The sequence below is a fragment of the Chiloscyllium plagiosum genome, unplaced genomic scaffold, assembly GCF_037043375.1.
Source record: "Chiloscyllium plagiosum isolate Xiang-an unplaced genomic scaffold, Cpla_swu_hap1 HiC_scaffold_9, whole genome shotgun sequence".
NCBI lineage: Eukaryota > Metazoa > Chordata > Chondrichthyes > Orectolobiformes > Hemiscylliidae > Chiloscyllium > Chiloscyllium plagiosum.
Window position 1 is genome coordinate 62,823,796 of NW_028270147.1, and position 20,782 is coordinate 62,844,577.

At 43.2% G+C, this 20,782-nt stretch overlaps 1 protein-coding gene across 2 annotated transcripts in view; it reads right to left on the minus strand.

Annotated features, from left to right (window-relative positions):
• LOC122554781 (ubiquitin-conjugating enzyme E2 U-like) overlaps nt 1-20,782 on the minus strand; it is a 72,626-nt gene that overhangs the window by 33,955 nt on the left and 17,889 nt on the right. For both annotated transcript variants that reach the window (XM_043700154.2, XM_043700153.2), the window contains exons 6-7: nt 4,541-4,670; nt 1,685-1,769 (exon numbers count right to left, since the gene is read on the minus strand). In XM_043700154.2, the coding sequence (XP_043556089.2) occupies nt 1,685-1,769; nt 4,541-4,670 (215 nt within the window). The remainder of the gene's footprint in view (nt 1-1,684; nt 1,770-4,540; nt 4,671-20,782) is intronic.

The following is a 20,782-nucleotide window of genomic DNA, read 5'->3' on the forward strand; positions in this document are numbered from 1 at the left end:
TATCAATGCGATAAGATGAGCTAATGAGATTTTAATGAATGCTAATACAAGCAATTAGACCTCTTAGCCAGATCCAGGTCTTGGCCATTCAACACTCGATTACAAAGTGGAATTTCTTGCTCTTAACATCAAGAATCTCCTCACTGCTGATCCTACTCTATTTTCCCTACTTTCTCACCTGCAGGTGCACTGCACTGTATTTGGATTTCCAGAAGGCATTTGACAAGGTATGGCACAAAATAAGAGCTCATGATATATGGGGTGACATACTACCATGGAGCGAAGATGGCTGGCAAAATGGGAGGGCATAAAGGAAATGTTTTCAGATCCTGCAGGATGTGGTGAGTAATGTGACACAATGCCCTGTGGGACCTCGATAGTTTATCCTCGACGTAAGCGACTCAGATAGAGTCTGAATGTATGCTTGCTAAATTAGTTGATGACACAAACACAGGTAAGAAACCAAGTGGTGAAGAAGACATAAGAGCCTGTAAACGTATAGATAGGTGAAGAGAGTGGGCGAAAAATTGACTGAGGAAATTTGAGAAAATGTGAACTTGTCTACTTTGGTAGGAAGCACAAAAAGCAGTGTGTTATTTATTGCAAAACTGAAATTGCAGAACTCTGAGACAGAGAGAAATCTGATATACAAAATGTTAGTATATACGTGATTTGGAAGGCAAGTGGAATTTGTCATTTATTACAAGGGAAATAGATTGTAAGGTTGTCTTGCTACAGATGTGTAGAATGCTGGTGAGACCACACCTAGATTATTGCGTACAGTTTGACCTACTTATTTTAAAAAAAGAATTAAAATGTATTGGGCACAATAAGGTGAAGATTCACTTGACTGATACCTACGATGGGGAAGTTACCTTATGAGGGAACATTGGATAGGCTCGGTGTGTACGGTTTGGATTTTAAAGGAATGAGACATGGTTTCACCTGAAACATCTATGATGCAGAAGGCACTTGACAAGGTAGAAGCTGAGAGAATGTTTTCTCTTGTGGGAATGTTTAGATTCAAGAGACACAGTTTAATTAAAAAAAAAGATGGGGGGGTGTCCCATTCAAGAGGATGAAGAGGAAGACCTTTTTTTTCCTCTCAGTGTCAGAAACACTATAACTCACTTTCCCACAGAGCACTGGAGACAGGGTCATTACATACTTTTAAAGCAGAGGTGGAATACATTCTTGACTAACAAGGGAGTAAAAGATTATCCGGATAGGCAGGAATGTGATTTTGAGGGCAAAATTAGATCAGCCGTGATTTTATCAAATGGCTGAGTAGGCTGAATCTGTGCGTTTATAATTGCTATATTCTTATTTGTTATCTTCTTTAGTTCTTTCTTCTTTGCTGACATCTTGCAAGTACTTCAATTACACTCAGCTACTCACTGAGTTAGCAGTTCCTTTGTTTTAGCATAAAACATAAATCCAATAATGTTCACAATGCATTTGCTTAAAGGCAGAAGACAAAAATGATGAAAATCAGGACAAAAAGCTTCCTGCAAAAATGGGAATTTAAAATTCAGAGGTTCTTAGTGGTTACCAGAAAATATACGATCCACCAGTACTCTTATTTCACTAACTTTATTATATTTCTATGAGGTGAACCAAGTTGTGTGGGTCTAGAATATCCAAATGTTGATTACTGACATCTGGGTTCTATTGATCTACTCACGTTAATGGCTTCCCGCAAGGTAGTGTGGAAATGTGGTCTTCAAAACGGGTCACAGGAAAACTCTCAACTTCTAACTTAATTCCAGCTGTTGAGGGGCAAAGGTAAACTTGAGAGACGCCAGTATTAATACAAGGAACCAACTATGTCACACTGTTTTTCCTGTTCCCCAAAATCTCCACCTTATATTACTGAATTGAGCTGCCAGATGAAAATCTTGAAAACACGCCATTCCCACTTTCAGCATGTCAATAGTGAAGCCTGTAACAATACTGAGGAGCTGGTCTATAATAGCCAGATGCAATATGTATATATTTTATATCTGAATGTTAACCCCAGCATGCAAATTCCTCCTGTCATAATTGCATTCCTTCTGTATCATTTACAGCCTTTTGCAGTTCTCCCCCACTACTACCATCTCGGTATTTGTTTCCTGTTTTACAGTCACATAGTCCAACCATTCCATACCGACCATGTTCCCAAACTAAGCTATTCCCATCTGCCTGCACTTGGCCCATATCCCGCCAAACCTTTCCTATTCATATACTTATCCGAATGTCTTTAAATGTTGTAATTCCACCCGCATCCACCATTTCTTCTGGAAATTCATTCCACACCCAAACTATTCTCTGTGTAAAAAAGTTGTCCCTTTTAAAATCTTTCTCCTCTCACCTTAAAAATATGCCCCCTAGTCTTGAAACCCCCACCCTAGGGAAAATACACTTGCCATTCACATTGTCTATACCTCTCATGACGTTACAAACCTCTATAAGGTCATCCCCTCAACCTCCTACAATCCAAAAAAAAAGTCCCAACCTATCCAGCCTCTCCTTACAACTCCAACCTCCAATTTTACTATGATCTCAACTGATTAAATTCTCTTTGATGTGTATCTACTTTCTGTTCTCACTGGATAAGGATCCAGGGTGAATGGGGGCTGATTTTCCTTCTTCTCTATCCCAATGTTGCTGAAACATCTACTCTGAGCTGACAGCAGCTAATTCCACTTGGATCAGACCAAGGATGTTTAGTGCCTTCCATTCATTCCATTCCACCCTCAGAAGAGAGAAAACAATGGGGCCTTAAGTCCAAAAATCAGAAGCTTCAACCTGCCTCGCACAGCCACCCATGACCAGGTCTGCCTTTGACACCAACCCATTCTTTAAGCCCTCCGCCACTACTGTGACTGTCTAACAAGTTTAAAGAACCTGAATCCATTCAGCTGCTTGTGCAAGTTTACCCCACTACCTTGTCCACTAAACCAAACCTTCCAATTCTCGTCCCACTGAAAGCCTAACGCTTCCTAGTTTCTTCCCAATCACCCCTTTCCCCTCTTCAAACATATCTCACTGCAAGACTGACTCTTCCTCAAGGACAATGTTTCTGAAAGGGATCACATGGAGGTGATAAAAAGCTAACATGTCTCTGTCAGATGTACAGCATGGAAACAGACCCTTCGGTCCAACCTGTCCATGCCGACCAGATATCCCAAACCAATCTCGTCCCACCTGCCAGCACCCGGCCCATATCCCTCCTATTCATATACCCATCCAAATGCCTCTTAAATGTTGCAATTGTACCAGCCTCCACCACATCCTCTGGCAGCTCATTCCATACACGTACCACCCTCTGCGTGAAAGGATTGCCCCTTATGTCTCTTTTATATCTTGCTCCTCTCACCCTAAACCTATGCCCTCTAGTTCTGGAATCCCAGACCCCAGGGAAAAGACTTTGCCTATTTATCCTATCCATGCCCCTCATAATTTTGTAAACCTCTATAAGGTCACCCCTCAGCCTCCGACGCTCCAGGGAAAACAGCCCCAGCCTGTTGAGCCTTCCCTGTTGCTCAGACCCTCCAACCCTGGCAACATCCTTGTAAATCTTTTCTGAACGCTTTCAAGTTTCACAACATCTTTCTGATAGGAAGGAGACCAGAATTGCACGCAATATTCCAACAGTGGCCTAACCAATGTCCTGTACAGCCCAACATGACCGTCATTCAATGAACTCTTCCAAGTGTAACTCCTGAGAATGAATATTAATGATATTTATTTTTTTAGACACCATATCCAAAACTAAACTATAGGGTGAGGCTGAATAAGCTGGGGCTGTTTTCCCTGGATCGTTGGAAGCTGAGGAAGTCACCTTGTGTATATAAAGTCACAAGGGGCATGGATAGGGTAAATACACAAGGTTTTTTCCCTGGGGTAAGGGAGTCCAGAACTAGAGGGCATAGGTTTAAGGTGAGAGGGGAAAGATATAAAAGGGACCTAAGGGGCAACTGTTTCACACAGAGGGTGGTACGTGTATGGAATGAGCTGCCAGTGGAAGAGGCTGGTACAATTGCAATATTTAAAAGGCATCTGGATGGGTATATGAATAGGAAGGGTTTGGAGGGATATGGGCCCCGTGCTGGCAAATGGCAGTAGATTAATGTAGGATATCTCATCTGCATGGACGAGTTGAGCCTAAGGGTCTGTTTCTGCGCTGAACTCTATAAACTGTTCCCAGCAGAGAGATAAACATGTTTCAGTCAGGAACATTTAATAATGATATTCAGTATCAGTGCTGGTTAGTTTCCCCCTGCCTAACCTGCAGCAGCTTGAGCCCACTAACATAAGTGAACTCAGGATCAATGCTGGGATCTTGTTGGTCAATACTGATTAGCTTCACACTTCAACTGAGCTGTGAGCTACCCCTTGGCACTTTTAAAAGGGGCCCCTAATTTGAAGTTCCGAAATGACTGTCCCTCCCTTGATTTGGTTCTTTGCTCCTTCACAACCTGGCTGCTGGACAGTTCCATGGGTTATATTTTCACTAAATAAATATTTCGGAGGTTTATGACAATCAAGGTCTTACTTTCATTCAGCTGCCTGCTGCTTCTGACACATTCCAAAATCATTTCTCGATAACACACTGGGTTTTCCCTCAGCATCTCCGCAGCGTCCACGTTGACTGCATCTTCCAGCACGGGATTGGACAACATCACCTAGGTGGAGATTCCAAATCAAACTTTCCATGATTAAAGAAAGACAGGACCAAGAGGTGAATTAACTGATCTGATATCATCTTCCCTCCTCTGCATTTCAACTTTCAACCCAAACTGAACTGAAGGATAAAATTCACCCTTCATTTCTGGCTGTTTAGATTAGATTAGATTCCCCACAGTGTGAAAACAGGCCCTTCGTCCCAACAAGTCCACATCGACCCTCCAAAGAGCAACCCACCCAGACCCATTCCCCGACATTCACCCCTGACTAATGCACCTAACACTACGGGCAATTTAGCATGGCCAATTTAACAAGGAAGTGAGGAAGGAAAGAACTGGATGCAATGTAGTAGAGGCTGCAGAAGTGTTTGGGAGAGGAGGAGGGTGCTCGAGGTGGGGAAACAAGGTGGTCGCTGCAAGAGACGTGGTTCATTATTATTGAGAATATTGCTGACTTCTTCCCATTCTCCTCCAGAAATATCAAATGTCAACACAATGCAGAAGATACATGTCTGTATCACTTTGGCACTGCTGTCTCACAGCACCAATTCCACCCTCAGGTGACTGTCTGTGTGGAGTTTGCTCATTCTCCCCGTGTCTGCTCGGGCTTCCTCTGGGTGCTCTGGTTTCCTCCCACAATCCAAAGATGTGCAGGTTAGGTGGATTGGCCGAGCTAAATTACCTTGTAGTGTGCAGGGATGTTCAGGTTAGGTGGATTCGCCATGGGAAAGGGTGAGTTGCAGGGATAGATTCTGAGTCTGGGTGGGATGCTTTTCAGAGGGTTGGTGCACTCTTAATGGGTCAAATGGCCTCTACCTGTACTGAAGGCATTCTGTGATTCTAGTTTATCTTCATCTCTTTCTATGTGACAAGTGATTAAAAAGAAAAAGAGGCTTTTTGAGAAAATCTCAAGAAGATCCCTCAAAATATAATTTTAACTTCTGAGAGTTGTCCCCACATCATGATCACAGGCAATCTAGGAGCCAAGCAGCAGATGCAGCTACAGCAAGTCTTACGATAGCTGAAGGCTCATTACCTTCACACCATTCACCAAACTCCTTCTCACTAGTTCCCAAACATTCCAGGACAGGGGAGTGAATGAGTTAGTGCCAGTTGTGTAGGAACATGATAGGACATTGGCTAGTGGGATGTAGAAAGGGTCAGAGATTTGCTCATACCGCTCAAAGTTAAGAAACGTGCAGCGATAGATTTTGAAAGTACAAATAAAGGAAATAGAGACCTCAATCTAACAGATATGAAATACAGCAGAGGAGAAAGTAAGAAAATGGAAATGTGCATGAGAATCAGCGAGAGAACAAACTAGCAATAGGGAGTGTGTGCGTGTGTGAGTGAGAGAGAGACTGTGGGTGTCAGAGAGAGAGTGTGTCTGTGAGAGTGACAGAGAGAGAGAGAGAGAAAAGAGTGCATGTGCACATCAGAGAGAGAGAAAGTATGTATCAGAGAGGTAGAGAGAGAATGTGGGTGAGAGAGAGAGAGTGTGTGTGCGAGAGGCAGAAAATATGTGTGTATGTGTGTTAGAGAGTGTGGGTGACAGAGCTACAGAGAGAAAGAATGTGTGCGTGAGATCGAGAGACAGAAAGAGAGTCTATGTGTGTTTGTGTATGTGTGTCTTTAATCTTCCAAAATTGTGATCCCTATTATAGTAAAACAAAATATTGCCGATATTGGAAATCTGAAACAAAAACAGAAATTGCTGGAGAAACTTGACAGTATCTATGGAGAGAAAATGGAGTTAACATTTCGGGTGAGGTGACCCTCAGGTTAAACCACCACCAGTCGTTTCTCTAATGACAGACTAAGACTAACGACCTGGTATGACGAGGGCAGCAGACGCCTGGGAACACCATAGCCTGCAATTCCCCTCAAAGTCACACACCATTCGGATTTGGACCGGTCTCACCATTCCTTCACAGACACGGGGGTAAAACAACACTGTGTGTGCTTATACCCTGAGTGCTGTGCTGGTTGATTAACACTATCTTCTCTAGTGCTATTAGGTATAGGCAGTAAATGCTGGCCTAGTCCTTGATGTCCATATTCTATAAAAAATTAAAGTAAGGGATTGATTATTATTGTCAGGGGAACGTGCAGAAACTGCGAGAGAATTGAATATAGAAAACAGGTCTGAAAAAAATTCATGCAATTATTTGCCATATCTCAAGATCAAAATAATTCATTGCACTAACCAAATAGGATCTGGTTATGAAATTCTCCTATATTGTAAAAAACTGTGAGGAAGGAATGAGGAAACGGACAAAATGGATATACATTTCTTGGGCGGCACGGTGGCACAGTGGTTAGCACTGCTGCCTCACAGTGCCAGAGACCTGGGTTCATTTCCCGCCTCAGGTAACTGACTGTGTGGAGTTTGCACATTCTCCCCGTGTCTGCGTGGGTTTCCTCTGGGTGCTCTGGTTTCCTCCCACAGTCCACAAATGTGCAGGTTAGGTGAATTGGCCATGCTAAATTGCCCGTAGTGTTAGGTGCAGGGGTAAATGTAGGGGAATGGGTATGGGTGGGTTGCACTTCGGCGGGTCAGTGTGGACTTGTTGGGCCGAAGGGCCTGTTTCCACACTGTAAGTAATCTAATCTAGTAATCTAATTTAAGGGAATCATGATTCGGAGGTGGCGGTGTTGGACTGGGGTGTACAAAGTTAAAAATCACACGACACCAGGTTATAGTCCAACAGGTATTGTGTTATGTATTGGTGCTGTGTGATTTTTAACATTTCAGGGAGCTGGCATAGGCATGGTTTGTCTTGTAAACTTTAATTTGCAGACAATGCCTCCCTCTGCTGGAATGACTACCTATTACATTCTAAATAAATGGCAAACAAAGTAAAATACATCCTGGACAGGCAGTAAACTTGAAATTTCAGAAAATGATAAAGGTAAAACTCCAGCTCTGGATGCATTCTAATAATGAGGATATTCTATATTATCTTAATTCATAAAGTAGATTAAAAAGTGCAGCAGTCCGCCACCATGCCTTTCAATTTGGATATGAAAAACAGACAATCACCACTGTATCCTCAATGTATTTATCCAATCTTCCCTCACATCCTAAATACAAATACTAGGCAAATTATGAATGTGTAGAATGTCATTAAATAACTTAAAAGATGGTTTGATTTTACTTTAAACTTTATTTCTGTTTAATCTTAAATTTGAATTGACCCTTTTCCTATTTTGTGTGAAGATATTGTTTTGTTTTCTTTCCTCCACATAGTTTCAGAAATGCAGAAGTGTTACAGCACAGGAAGAGGCCATTTGGCCCATTGTGCTGTACTGGCTTGTTATATGAGTATCATTATCTGGTGCTGTGTCCTGCTGTTTTCCCCATACCTTTGAATGTTATTTTTATCCAACTAAACATCCACACAATTGGCCAAGTGAGAAGCTTTTCCCCACTTCACCCTCTGCAGATCACTTTAACTCTGTCCCATCCTGCTCTTGTTCCTTTTCCAAATGGGAACAGTTTCTCCCTACCTACTCCATCCAGCCCATTCAGGATCTTGAAAACCTTTAAGAGATCTCCACTTAAGTCTTCTTCTCCCCAAGGAAAACAGTCCCAACTTCTTCAGTCGTTCCTCATTTCTGAAGTTCCTCATCCTGGAATCTTTCTTATAACATGTCTCTGCACTCTCTCCAATGTGTTCACATCCTTTCTATATGGTGACACCCAGAATTGTACTCAATACTTCAGCTGAGGTCTACCAAGTGTCTTACACAGGTTCAACATCACCTCCTGGCTTCTATGTACTATGTTTCTATTAATAAAGCTGAGGTTACTGTGTGCTTTACTTACTATTCCCTCTACCTGTCCTGCCAATTTCAATGCACATATATAGATTCCACTGCTCCTGCATCCCACTTCAAATTGCATCCCCTATTTTAGATTGTTCTTCTGACCAAAATCCATCACTTCACACTTTTTCATATCTGAAGCATCTGCCCACTTTATCATCTTGTCTACATCCTTCTGGACTTCTGCACTGTCCTCCTCCCTGTTTACAAATCTTTGAAGCTTTGTGTCATATGTGAACTTCGAAATTGCCCTCTGCACACCAAGATCCTAATCATTATTATATATCAGGGAAAACCAGAGTCTAATTCCACTACAAAACCTTGCTCCAGCCCAAACACTTTCCATTGATTAATCTCTGTTACCCATCAACCAGCCAATTTCACATCCATGTTACTTCTGTTCTTTTAATATCATAACCTAAAATGTTCCTCACAAATCTGTTGTATGGCCCTGTTTTAAGTGTCTTCTGAAAGTCTACCACGCCAACAGCTCTACTCTCATTGAGCCTGTTACGTTTTCATATAACTCCAGCAAGTTTTTCCTAATCAACTCACCTTTATCCATGTAACCAATTCTACTCCAAATAGTTGTCTCTAGGAGCTTCCCCATCTATGAAGTTAAACTGACAGGTCCAGAATTGGTGAGATTATCCTTACGAGCTTTCTTAACAGGGCCAGAGTGTTTGCAATTTTCCACTCTTCTGGCACCTAGGAAAGACTGAAAGATTGTGTCCAGTATAATTTTCACTCTCAATTCCTTCAAAATCATTGAGTGGCTCACATCTGGTCCCGGTTCCTTGTCAACGTTAAGTACCCACAGTCTATCTATCACTTCGGTGCTAACCATTTGACTGAGTTCCCTCTCTGTCACCATGATGCAAAATATTCATATATCACCTCAGCCATGCTCCCAGCCTCAACATATAACGTCTCCCTTTGCACACCCCCACATCCCATCCCCCATTGATCCCTAATCAATCCCTACGCCTCCTTTTACTACTCATTTACAATTTGTACAGCCTTGGAAAACTCTGGGACACCTCTTTCTGTTGGCTGCCAACCTTTTCTCATAATTACTCTTTGCTTCTCTTCTTTGCTTTCTCACCTCCCTCTGAAAATTTTTTTTTAGATTAGATTACTTACAGTGTGGAAACAGGTCCTTCGGCCCAACAAGTCCACACTGACCCGCCGAAGTGCAACCCAACCCCTTCACCTAACACTACAGGCAATTTAACATGGCCAATTCACCTAACCTGCACATTTTTGGATTGTGGGAGGAAACCGGAGCACCCAGAGGAATCCCACGCAGACATGGGGAGAATGTGCAAACTCCACACAGAGAGTCGCCTGAGGCAGGAATTGAACCCTTGGCTCTGGCACTGTGAGGCAGCAGTGCTAACCACTGTGCCACCATGCCACCCATGCTGTTTATTTTCGACCTGACACTTGTTCTAAGCACATTTTTCTTCTTTTTTATCTTAATTTCTACTTCCTCTGTCATCGATGATGTCCTGGATTGGTTTGTTCTACCTTTTCCCATTTGAGCGAATATACCATGATTGGACCCAAGCCATCTCCTCTTTGATTGTAGCCTTTTGTTCAGTTCATGTTTTTCTTGCAAACTTCTTGTTCCAGTCAATGCTGCCCAGTTCTATTCTTGCTCCCATTGAAATCTATTCTCCACCAGTTGATGTTTCTCACTCTGGATTGTTGCAAATCATTCTGTCCCATCATCCGAACCTTATAATACAATGATCACTGTCTCTTAAATGCTCCCTAACTGAGACTTGGTCCACTTTGCCAGCTCATTTCTGAGCACCAGGTCTAACAGTGCATCCTGACTTGTTGAACTGGAAACATACAGTTATAGGAAGCTCTCCTGCATGCAATCCAGGAACATTTGTCCCTTGCTGCCCTGAACACTATGAGTACCCTGTTCATGTTTGAGTAATTGAAGTCCTCCATTATAACTACTCCAATATGTTGGCATCTCTTTGTAATTTCCCTGCAGATTTGTTCTTCTACATCCTTTCTACTGGTTGTTCTAAAGACTACATCCAGCAACATAATTGTACACTTTCTGTTCCCTAGTTCTAGTCAAATTGATTCTGTGCTTGGACCTTCTGAGACATCTTGTTTCTCCAGCCCTGCAATTAATTCCTTAACCAGTTCTGCTATCCTCTTCTCCGTTCCTTCCTTTCCTGAGTAGCTTATCATCTGCAAACTGTGCCTGTAACTCTCCACTGTTAACGATACTCCATACATTCACATACAACCCTGATTGAGCCTTCAATACTTTCTCCCTGATTTTCTTGGTTTCCGCAGCCCTGCCGAGTGTCACAGGATAGCTATCAGAACTGTGAATGTTAAATCCCTGGCAGACTGAGGCAAACTACACCACCCCCTTTCACCATCATTGAATTAATACAGATCTGGGAATTGTATCTGGTTGTGTCTCTCTCACTGAGACATTAGGAGTAACTCTGTTCATTGCTTTCTAGAGGTTGTGATTTGAAAACCTGTAGACCAGGTCACAATATTCAGCAAAATGTTACTATTCTCTGATGTTACTATGTAACATTATGTGCAATATGTATTTCAACAGGAATCAGTTACTCTTGGCTAACTGACAAATAGATGTTGAAGCTGGTAGAGTAGTGGATCATGTCACTGGATGAGTAATCCAGAGACTGTCTGTGCAAAGCAATGTAACACAGGCTATACAATCATAGACTCCCTGCAGTGTGGAGGAGGCCTTTCAGCCAACGAATCCACACCAACCCTCCAAAAAGTATCCCACCCAGATCCATCCCCTTACCCTATCCCTGCATTTCCCACGGCTAATCCACTTAACCAATGTATCCTGGACTCTATGGGGCAATTTATCATGGCCAATCTACCTAACCTACACACCCGGACTCTATGGGCCAATTTATATAGAACATAGAACATTACAGTGCAGTACAGGCCCTTCGGCCTCGATGTTGTGCCGACCTGTCATACCAATCTGAAGCCCATCTAACCTACACTATTCCATGTACGTCCATATGCTTGTCCAATGACGACTTAAATGTACTTAAAGTTGGTGAACCTACTACCGTTGCAGGCAAAACATTCCATACCCTTACTACTCTCTGAGTAAAGAAACGACCTCTGACATCTGTCCTATATCTATCACCCCTCAATTTAAAGCTATGCCCCCTCGTGCTCGCCGTCACCATTCTTGGAAAAAGGCTCTCCCTGTCCACCCTATCTAACCCTCTGATTATCTTGTATGTCTCTATTAAGTCACCTCTCAACCTTCTTCTCTCTCACGAAAACAGCCTCAAGTCCCTCAGCCTTTCCTCGTAAGACCTTCCCTCCATACCAGGCAACATCTTAGTAAATCTCCTCTGCACCCTTTCCAAAGCTTCCACATCTTTCTTATAATGCAGTGACCAGAACTGTACACAGTACTCCAAGTGCGGCCGCACTAGAGTTTTGTACAGCTGTAGCATAACCTCATGGTTCTGGAACTCGATCCCTCTATTAATAAAAGCTAAAACACTGTATGCTTTCTTAACAACCCTGTCAACCTGGGTGGCAACTTTCAAGAATCTGTGTACCTGGACACCGAGATCTCTCTGCTCATCTACACTACCAAGAATCTTACCATTAGCCCAGTACTTTGCATTCCGGTTACTCCGACCAAAGTGAATCAACTCACACTTGTCCACACTAAACTCCATTTGCCACCTCTCAGTCCAGCTCTGCAGCTTATCGATGTCTCTCTGTAACCTACAACATCCTTCGTCACTATCCACAACTCCACCGACCTTAGTGTCGTCTGCAAATTTACTAACCCAACCTTCTACGCCCTCATCCAGGTCGTTTATAAAAATGACGAACAGCAGTGGACCCAACACCGACCCTTGCGGCACACCACTGGTAACTGGACTCCCAGGATGAACATTTCCCATCAACCACCACCCTCTGTCTTCTTTCAGCAAGCCAATTACTGATCCAAACTGCTCTATCTCCCACAATCCCATTCCTCTGCATTTTGTACGATAGCTTACTGTGGGGAACCTTATCAAACGCCTTACTGAAATCCATATGCACCACATCAACCAGTTTACTCTCATCTATCTATTTGGTCACCTTCTCAAAGAACTCAATAGGTTTGTGAGGCACAACTACCCTTCACAAAACCGTGCTGACTATCCCTAATCAAATTATTCTTTTCTAGATGATTATAAATCCTATCTCTTATAACCTTTTCCAACACTTTACCAACAATGGCTCACTGGACTATAATTACCAGGATTGTCTCTACTCCCCTTCTTGAACAGGGGAACCACATTTGCTATCCACCAGTCTTCTGGCACTATTCCTGTAGACAATGACAATTTAAAGATCAATGCCAAAGGCTCGGCAATCTCCTCCTTAGCTTCCCAGAGGATCCTAGGATAAATCCCATCCAGCCCAGGGGACTTATCTATTTTCACACTCTGCAGGATTTCTAATACCTCTTCCTTGTGAACCTCAATCACACCTAGTCTAGTAGCCTGTATCTCAGTAATCTCCCCGACAATGTTGTCGAGGAGATTACCATGGCCAATACACCTAATCTACACACCCCGGACTCTATGGGGCAATTTACCATGGCCAATCCACCTAACCAACACACCCCGGACTCTACGGGGCAATTTACCATGGCCAATCCACCTAACCTACACACCCCGGACTCTACGGGGCAATTTACCATGGCCAATCCACCTAACCTACACACCCCGGACTCTACGGGGCAATTTACCATGGCCAATCCACCTAACCTACACTCCCAAACTCTATGGGGCAATTTACAGATTACAGATTACAGATTACATTACAGTGTGGAAACAGGCCCTTCGGCCCAACAAGTCCACACCGACCCGCCGAAGCGAAACCCACCCATACCCCTACATTTACCCCTTACCTAACACTACGGGCAATTTAGCATGGCCAATTCACCTGACCCTGCACATCTTTTGGACTGTGGGAGGAAACCGGAGCACCCGGAGGAAACCCACGCAGACACGGGGAGAACGTGCAAACTCCACACAGTCAGTCGCCTGAGGCGGGAATTGAACCCGGGTCTCAGGCGCTGTGAGGCAGCAGTGCTAACCACTGTGCCACCGTGCCGCCCAAAATGGCCAATCCACCTAACCTACACACCCCGGATTCTACGGGCAAATCTACCATGGCCAATCCACCTAACCTACACACCCGGACTCTATGGGGAAATTTACCATGGCCAATCCACCTAACCTACACACCCGGACTCTATGGGGCAATTTACCATGGCCAATCCACCTAACCTACACACCCAGACTCTATGGGGCAATTTACCATGGCCAATCCACCTAACCTACACACCCCGGATTCTACGGGCAAATCTACCATGGCCAATCCACCTAACCTACACACCCCGAACTCTATGCGACAATTATCCATGGCCTATCCACCTAATCTACACACCCGGACTCTATGGGACAATTTACCATGGCCAATTCACCTAACATACACACCCCGAACTCTATGGTGCAATTTACCATGGGCAATCCACCTAATCCACACACCCTGGACTCTATGGGGAAATTTACCATGGCCAATCCACCTAACCTGCACAAATTTGGACTGTGGGAGGAAACTGGAGAAGGGAAGAAAACTAATGTAGACACAGGAACAAAGTGCAAACGCTACACTGGCTGTCACCCAAGACTAGAATCGAACCCAGCTCCTTGGAGCTGTGAGGCAGCAGTGCTAACCACTGTGCCACCGTGCCATCCAATTCTTTGCGCAGTCAAAGCCTATTGCTCAGTGAATCAGAAAGGGAAGCTCAAATGATTATTCAACTCCCTAATTAATGAGCTTTGATCCAACTTAAATCCTCCAGTGTTGCCAAACTGTGACCAACCCTGATCAAATGGACTTGGGGGCCTGCTGGTTTCTAAAATCCCAAAGCATAGGAAATTGTCTGTAGGGGAAACACCCCTGTTCCACCACCATCAGGTCTTTACTGCAATGCCCCACCTGACTGCCTCCTTTCCCTCTAATCTACACAAGGAGGAGGTACAGGAGAGTGCCTGCATTGTTCACATTGCTAAAGGGAATAGATCACTTGCAGTGAGTAACCATTTGCATTTATTATTTCCAATTGAATATCAAAATTCCTCACATTACTTGTTGCGAACATTATTTTTTCCTATCAGAATCCCAGACAAGTTGAGTATTGATTGGAAAGTTGTACATTTTTGCTGCTTTTGGGGTAAGTGTTTGAGCCTGTGTTTGATAGTGAGGTTCCAATATGTACTCTCAGGCAGTGGAATCAGAATAATAACGTTTCAAGGTTTTATTTTTGACTTCTTCTTGTGGATGAAAGCATGGCGACACAGCTACAGAAAACACTTTCTATACCCAGTCCAGGTGATTTTCTTATCTGTCATGTACAATTGGGTTGACAAGATTGTCATGATTAATGGTTTGATAATAATGTCACATTCTTTTTCTGACATTCAATGGTACGTTTTCATCCAATACAGTTTGTTCTTGACCCACAACTTTACAAATTGACCTTTTCCATGATTGTTTCTTCCTCGCTATATATTTTTGCTTTATTTTACTGTCTTCATGCATCCAGCTGCATGATGGGTTAGCATAAATACATTTCCAGTGCTTTTGATCTTCATCTTTATAAATACCAAGCTTGCTATATTGTCAGCAGCTTTAGCTCGGCCATGGACCTTTTGGAGATATGATTTTGCCTTTTCTGGTGTAAAATGAACTTTGTCAGGTGACTGTTTCACTGTTTCTTGAGCAAGTCGATGAGTTTTGATATCAGGCTTTTTTTTCAACAGATGTGGTTTCTTGAATTAAGTTTGGAATTATTTTACCAGAAGTGGAGATTCCTCTGAGGATGCTTTGTCATTTTTATCACAAAGGTTTGTATATCTGCTTCGGATTTTGATTATAAGCTAGTTCCTCATGTTAATAATCTATCCTTATTCAAATTATTCAGGCATGTATTTCTTCCTGGAACCCATCTACTTGTTCTTGGAGCCTTTGAGCTAAGACCATGCCTGCTGTCCTAATTCTATGATCTCATCCAAATTGCATGAAGTGACTTGCAAGCTTCAGCATTCCTGACCCTGTTTTTCTTCCCTTTTTCTCAGACCAAGATGTAATCCAGCTAGGATTTCTTATATTTTGGGATTTATATCTCCAAAACCTCTCCCTGTTCTTTTCATGTTATTATTTGCAGCTCAGAGGTTGGTCTTCATGGTGCAATCGAGACGTAAATCTCCAATGGCATCACAAATGGAGCAGTGAACTATTTCTTACTCAGCCTTGCATTCATATCATGTTCACTAATCAGTGGGTTATGGGATGGAATAGATTTCAATTATTTTACATAATTTTTCATAATGCTTCATACTTCTGCATCTATGATGTGTTTTGGGAGGGGGAGAGTTACCTGAATGCTTCGTTTCAGGAGGCAGTCACACCCAGCAGATCAAGTCATTCAAATTCAGTCAGTGATCAGGAACAACAGGGTGTGACTGTAAGTGAGGCAGGTAGGAGGATTCTGAGTTCAGGAGTGGAGGAGCCTCAGCTCTTGACCTTGTCCAACACGTATGAGATTTTTGGTCACTGTATGGATGAGGAAAAGGGCTGTGGACAGGATGAGCCAGCTGACCATGGCACCATGGTGCAGAAGGCCATTAAAGAGGGGGGGAGCAAAAAGACAAGGAGTTGTTATAGGGGATTCTATAATTAGGGGGACAGATAGTATCCTTTGTGAGCCGGATTGGGAGTCCCACACAGTGTGTTGCCTGCCTGGTGCCTGAGTGCTAGTCATCTCCGACTGGCTAGAAAGGATATTGGAGCGTGAGGAAGAGGCTCCAGTTGTTGTGGTCCACGTTGGCACAAACAACATAGGCAAGGCTAGGAAGGAGGACATGTTTGGGGAGTATCAAGTACTAGGAAGGAAATGGAAGAAAAGGTCCTCGAGGGTTAGAATCTCTGGATTATTGCCTGAGCCATGTGCTAATTAGCCTAGGGACGAGAAAATTATGAAAGTAAATAGAGTCACAGAGATCTACAGCACAGATAAAGGCACTGTGGCCCATCACATCCAAGTAGTCAGGATGATAATGACAGAAGGGATGACAAAGGGTTAGCTTTTCTGAAATAGTCTAGCAGCAAAATCTAAAAGAAATGCATCAAATATAAACTGATCATTTTTAGATCATAACTTAAAGAGTGCATGACATACTAAATACATAGTTGGATGTTTTAAATTAATTAATTGTTTTTGAAGCACAACACATACAGATTATCCTTCTGTTGGAGAAAGTAAGGAAGGGGAAGCGTTGATTTATCAGAAAAAAATCAAAACTATCTTTCACCACCAATCTCATCTTATTTTCTCAATGGCACATTTCTCCCAGGCTATTCTCATTCGCCCGTTCCCTTCTGTCCTTAACAGTGGCTCACGGCACATATCCTGTTAAATTGAGCTTGCTCATCAGTGGCAGAATCACCAACCTTTGCAAAGCTAGCTCAGCATAACATCCCTCAAATGGTATCTTCATGTGACATAGTGGTCTGTTGACAACACTGCTGATGTAATGACAAAATGCAATTAATCAACTTGTTCAGCAATATTATGACACACCTCTGTTAAAGGTCCAACTTTAACCCATTGCACACAGTGAAGGGCTCCCAGGAATGAGGTTTATTCTCTGAAAGTGCAGATACTGGCAAAACTAACAGGATATAGACTGGATATAGACTGATGAAAATAGACTGGAAGCAGAGCCTAGCAGGGAAGACAGTAGAGCAAAAATGGCAGGAGTTTGTGGGTAAAATTGAGGACACTGTACAGAGGTTCATCCCCAAGAAGAGAAAGATTATCCGGGGAGGGATTAGACAGCCATGGCTGACAAAGGAAGTCAGGAAATCTATGAAAGAAAAAGAGAGAGCCTATAAAGTGGCCAAGAGCACTGGGAAATCAGAAGATTGGGAAGGCTACAAAAACAAACAGAGGATAACAAAGAGAGAAATAAGGAAGGAGAGGATCAAATATGAAGGTAGGCTACCCAGTAATATTAGAAATGATAGTAAAAGTTTCTTTCAATACATAAGAAACAAATGACAGGCAAGCGTAGACATTGGGCCACTTCAAACTGATGCTGGAAGCCTAGTGATGGGAGATAAGGAAATAGCAGGAGAACTTAATAAGTACTTTGCGTCAGTCTTCACAGTGGAAGACATGAGTAATATCCCAACAATTAAAGGGAGTCGGGGGCTGAGTTGAGTATGGTTGCCATTACAAAAGAGAAAGTGCTAGAAAAGCTAAAAGGTCTTAAAATTGATAAATCTCCTGGCCCTGATGGGTTACATCCTAGAGGTCTGAGGGAGGTGGCTGAAGAAATAGCGGAGGCGTTGGTTGAGATCTTTCAAAAGTCACTGGAGTCAGGGAAAGTCCCGGATGATTGGAAGATCACTGTTGTAACCCCCTTGATCAAGAAAGGATCAAGACAAAAGATGGAAAATTATAGGCCAATTAGCCTAACCTCGGTTGTTGGTTAAATTCTAGAATCCATCATTAAGGATGAGGTTTCTAAATTCTTGGAAGAGCAGGGTCGGATTAGAACAAGTCAACATGGATTTAGTAAGGGGAGGTCGTGCCTGACAAACCTGTTGGAGTTCTTTGAAGAAGTGACAAGTAGGTTAGACCGGGGAAACCCAGTGGATGTGGTCTACCTAGACTTCCAAAAAGCCTTTGATAAGGTGCCACACAGGAGGCTGCTGAGCAAGGTGAGGGCCCAGGGTGTTCAAGGTGAGCTACTAGTATGGATTGAGGATTGGCTGTCTGACAGAAGGCAGAGAGTTGGGATAAAAGGTTCTTTTTCGGAATGGCAGCCGGTGACAAGCGGTGTCCCGCAGGGTTCAGTGTTGGGGCCACAGCTGTTCACGTTATATATTAATGATCTGGATGAAGGGACTGGGGGCATTATAGCGAAGTTTGCTGATGATACAAAGTTAGGTGGACAGGCAGATAGTACTGAGGAAGTGGGGAGGCTGCAGAAGGATCTAGACAGTTTGGAAGAGTGGTCCAGGAAATGGCTGATGGAATTCAATGTGAGCAAATGCGAGGTCTTGCACTTTGGAAAAAAGAATAGAAGCATGGACTACTTTGTAAACGGTGAGAAAATTCGTAAAGCCAAAGTACAGAGGGATCTGGGAGTGCTAGCTGTGGATTCTCGAAAGGTAAACATGCAGGTTGAGTCCGTGATTAAGAAAACGAATGCAATGTTGTCAATTATCTCAAGAGGGTTGGAATATAAAAGCACTGTTGTGCTACTGAGACTTTATAAAGCTCTGGTTAGGCCCCATTTGGAGTACTGTGTCCAGTTTTGGTCCCCACACCTCAGGAAGGACATACTGGCACTGAAGCATGTCCAGCGGAGATTCACATGGATGATCCCTGGAATGGTAGGTCTAACATATGAGGAACGGCTGAGGATCCTGGGATTGTATTCATTGGAGTTTAGAAGATTAAGGGGAGATCTAATAGAAACTTACATGATAATACATGGCTTGGAGAGGGTGGACGCTAGGAAATTGTTTCCGTTAGGTGAGGAGACTAGGACCCGTGGACACAGCCTTAGAATTAGAGGGGGTAAATTCAGAACAGAAATGCGGAGACATTTCTTCAGCCAGAGAGTAGTGGACCTGTGGAATTCATTGCCACAGAGTGCAGTGGAGGCTGGGACGCTAAATGTCTTCAAGGCAGAAATTGATAAATTCTTGATGTCACAAGGAATTAAGGGCTACGGGGAGAATGCGGGTAAGTGGAGTTGAAATGCTCATCAGCCATGATTGAATGGCGGAGTGGACTCGATGGGCCGAATGGCCTTACTTCCGCTCCTATGTCTTATGGTCTTATATACTGGCACCACCTGGGTGCGTTATGTTAGGGTCTGGCCAAACATGGCCTGAGGTGTCAATCCACTAACAATCTTACAAAGTGCTTTCCTCATCACTGGCCTGTGTGAACCTTGCCCCGCTCCACACAGCCCTCTAGTTGTACTACAGGTTGAAACTCCAAAAGTGGGTGGGTTAAAATTAGATCGGAGGTTAAAAATTGAAATATCAGAAACAGGAACCCAACCCACCCAGAGACTGTTGTAGTTGGGAAAACTGCAAAAACTGAATGAAAGGTATGCTGTAGTTTTATTCAGGAAACCTAGACTTCCAGGTTTTGTGACCTCAAAACAGCCCTCACATGGAGCAAACCATCGAAGCTAAAATTTGAGCCAATGTATAAATGGACCCCACGAGAGATCCAGAAGGTCTCCCTGCCTCTCTGGGTTTAAAAGCAGCCACAGACCTCTGATCAACCTTCTAGAGTCAAAAGCATACCCACACAGTCCTTAATTACACTAAGTTCCAATTAGTGAGTGTTCCCTTTGCCCAAAAGAGGTTCCAGGAGCCAGGAATAGTTCCAACCTCTGAGTTCTGCTTGATTGGTGGGAAAAAAACAGCCTAATGTGTTAACAGTGAGGTCTGAAACCAGCCACATTGTACTTTGATCTCTAGTGTATACATACTGATCTCAAACATTCATCTAGCTATCATAATTTATCTCAGTATCCCACTGCTCACAATATTGACTCTGGATACATGACATGTCTTGGCCTCAGGTCAAACGTGGACAAGAAATATTCAGCAAGCAACGGGAGCAGCATGCAACAGACAAAACTAAGCGATTCCATAAACAATTGATCAGATCTAAGCACTGTAGTCCCGCCAAACCTAGTCATGAAGGGAGATGGATGACAAACTGAACCCACTGAACTAAGACGTTCCACAAATATTTGTATCATCAATGATGGGGCAGGGTAGGGCTTTTGCCCGAAACGTCGATTTCGCTGCTCCTTGGATGCTGCCTGAACTGCTATGCTCTTCTAGCACCACTAATCCAGGGTAGTGCAAAAGACAAAGTCGATGCACTTGCATCCACCTTCAGTCAGAACTGTGACTGGATAATCCATCTTGGCCTCCTCCAGAGGTCATCAGCATCACAGATGGAAGTCTTCAGCCGATTTGATTCATCCCACGTGATGTCAAGAAACAGCTAGAGGTACTGCAAATACTGTGGACCCTGACAACATACTGGTAACAATACTGAAGACTTATGCTCCAGAACTTATATTAGATTAGATTAGATTAGATTAGATTAGATTAGATTAGAT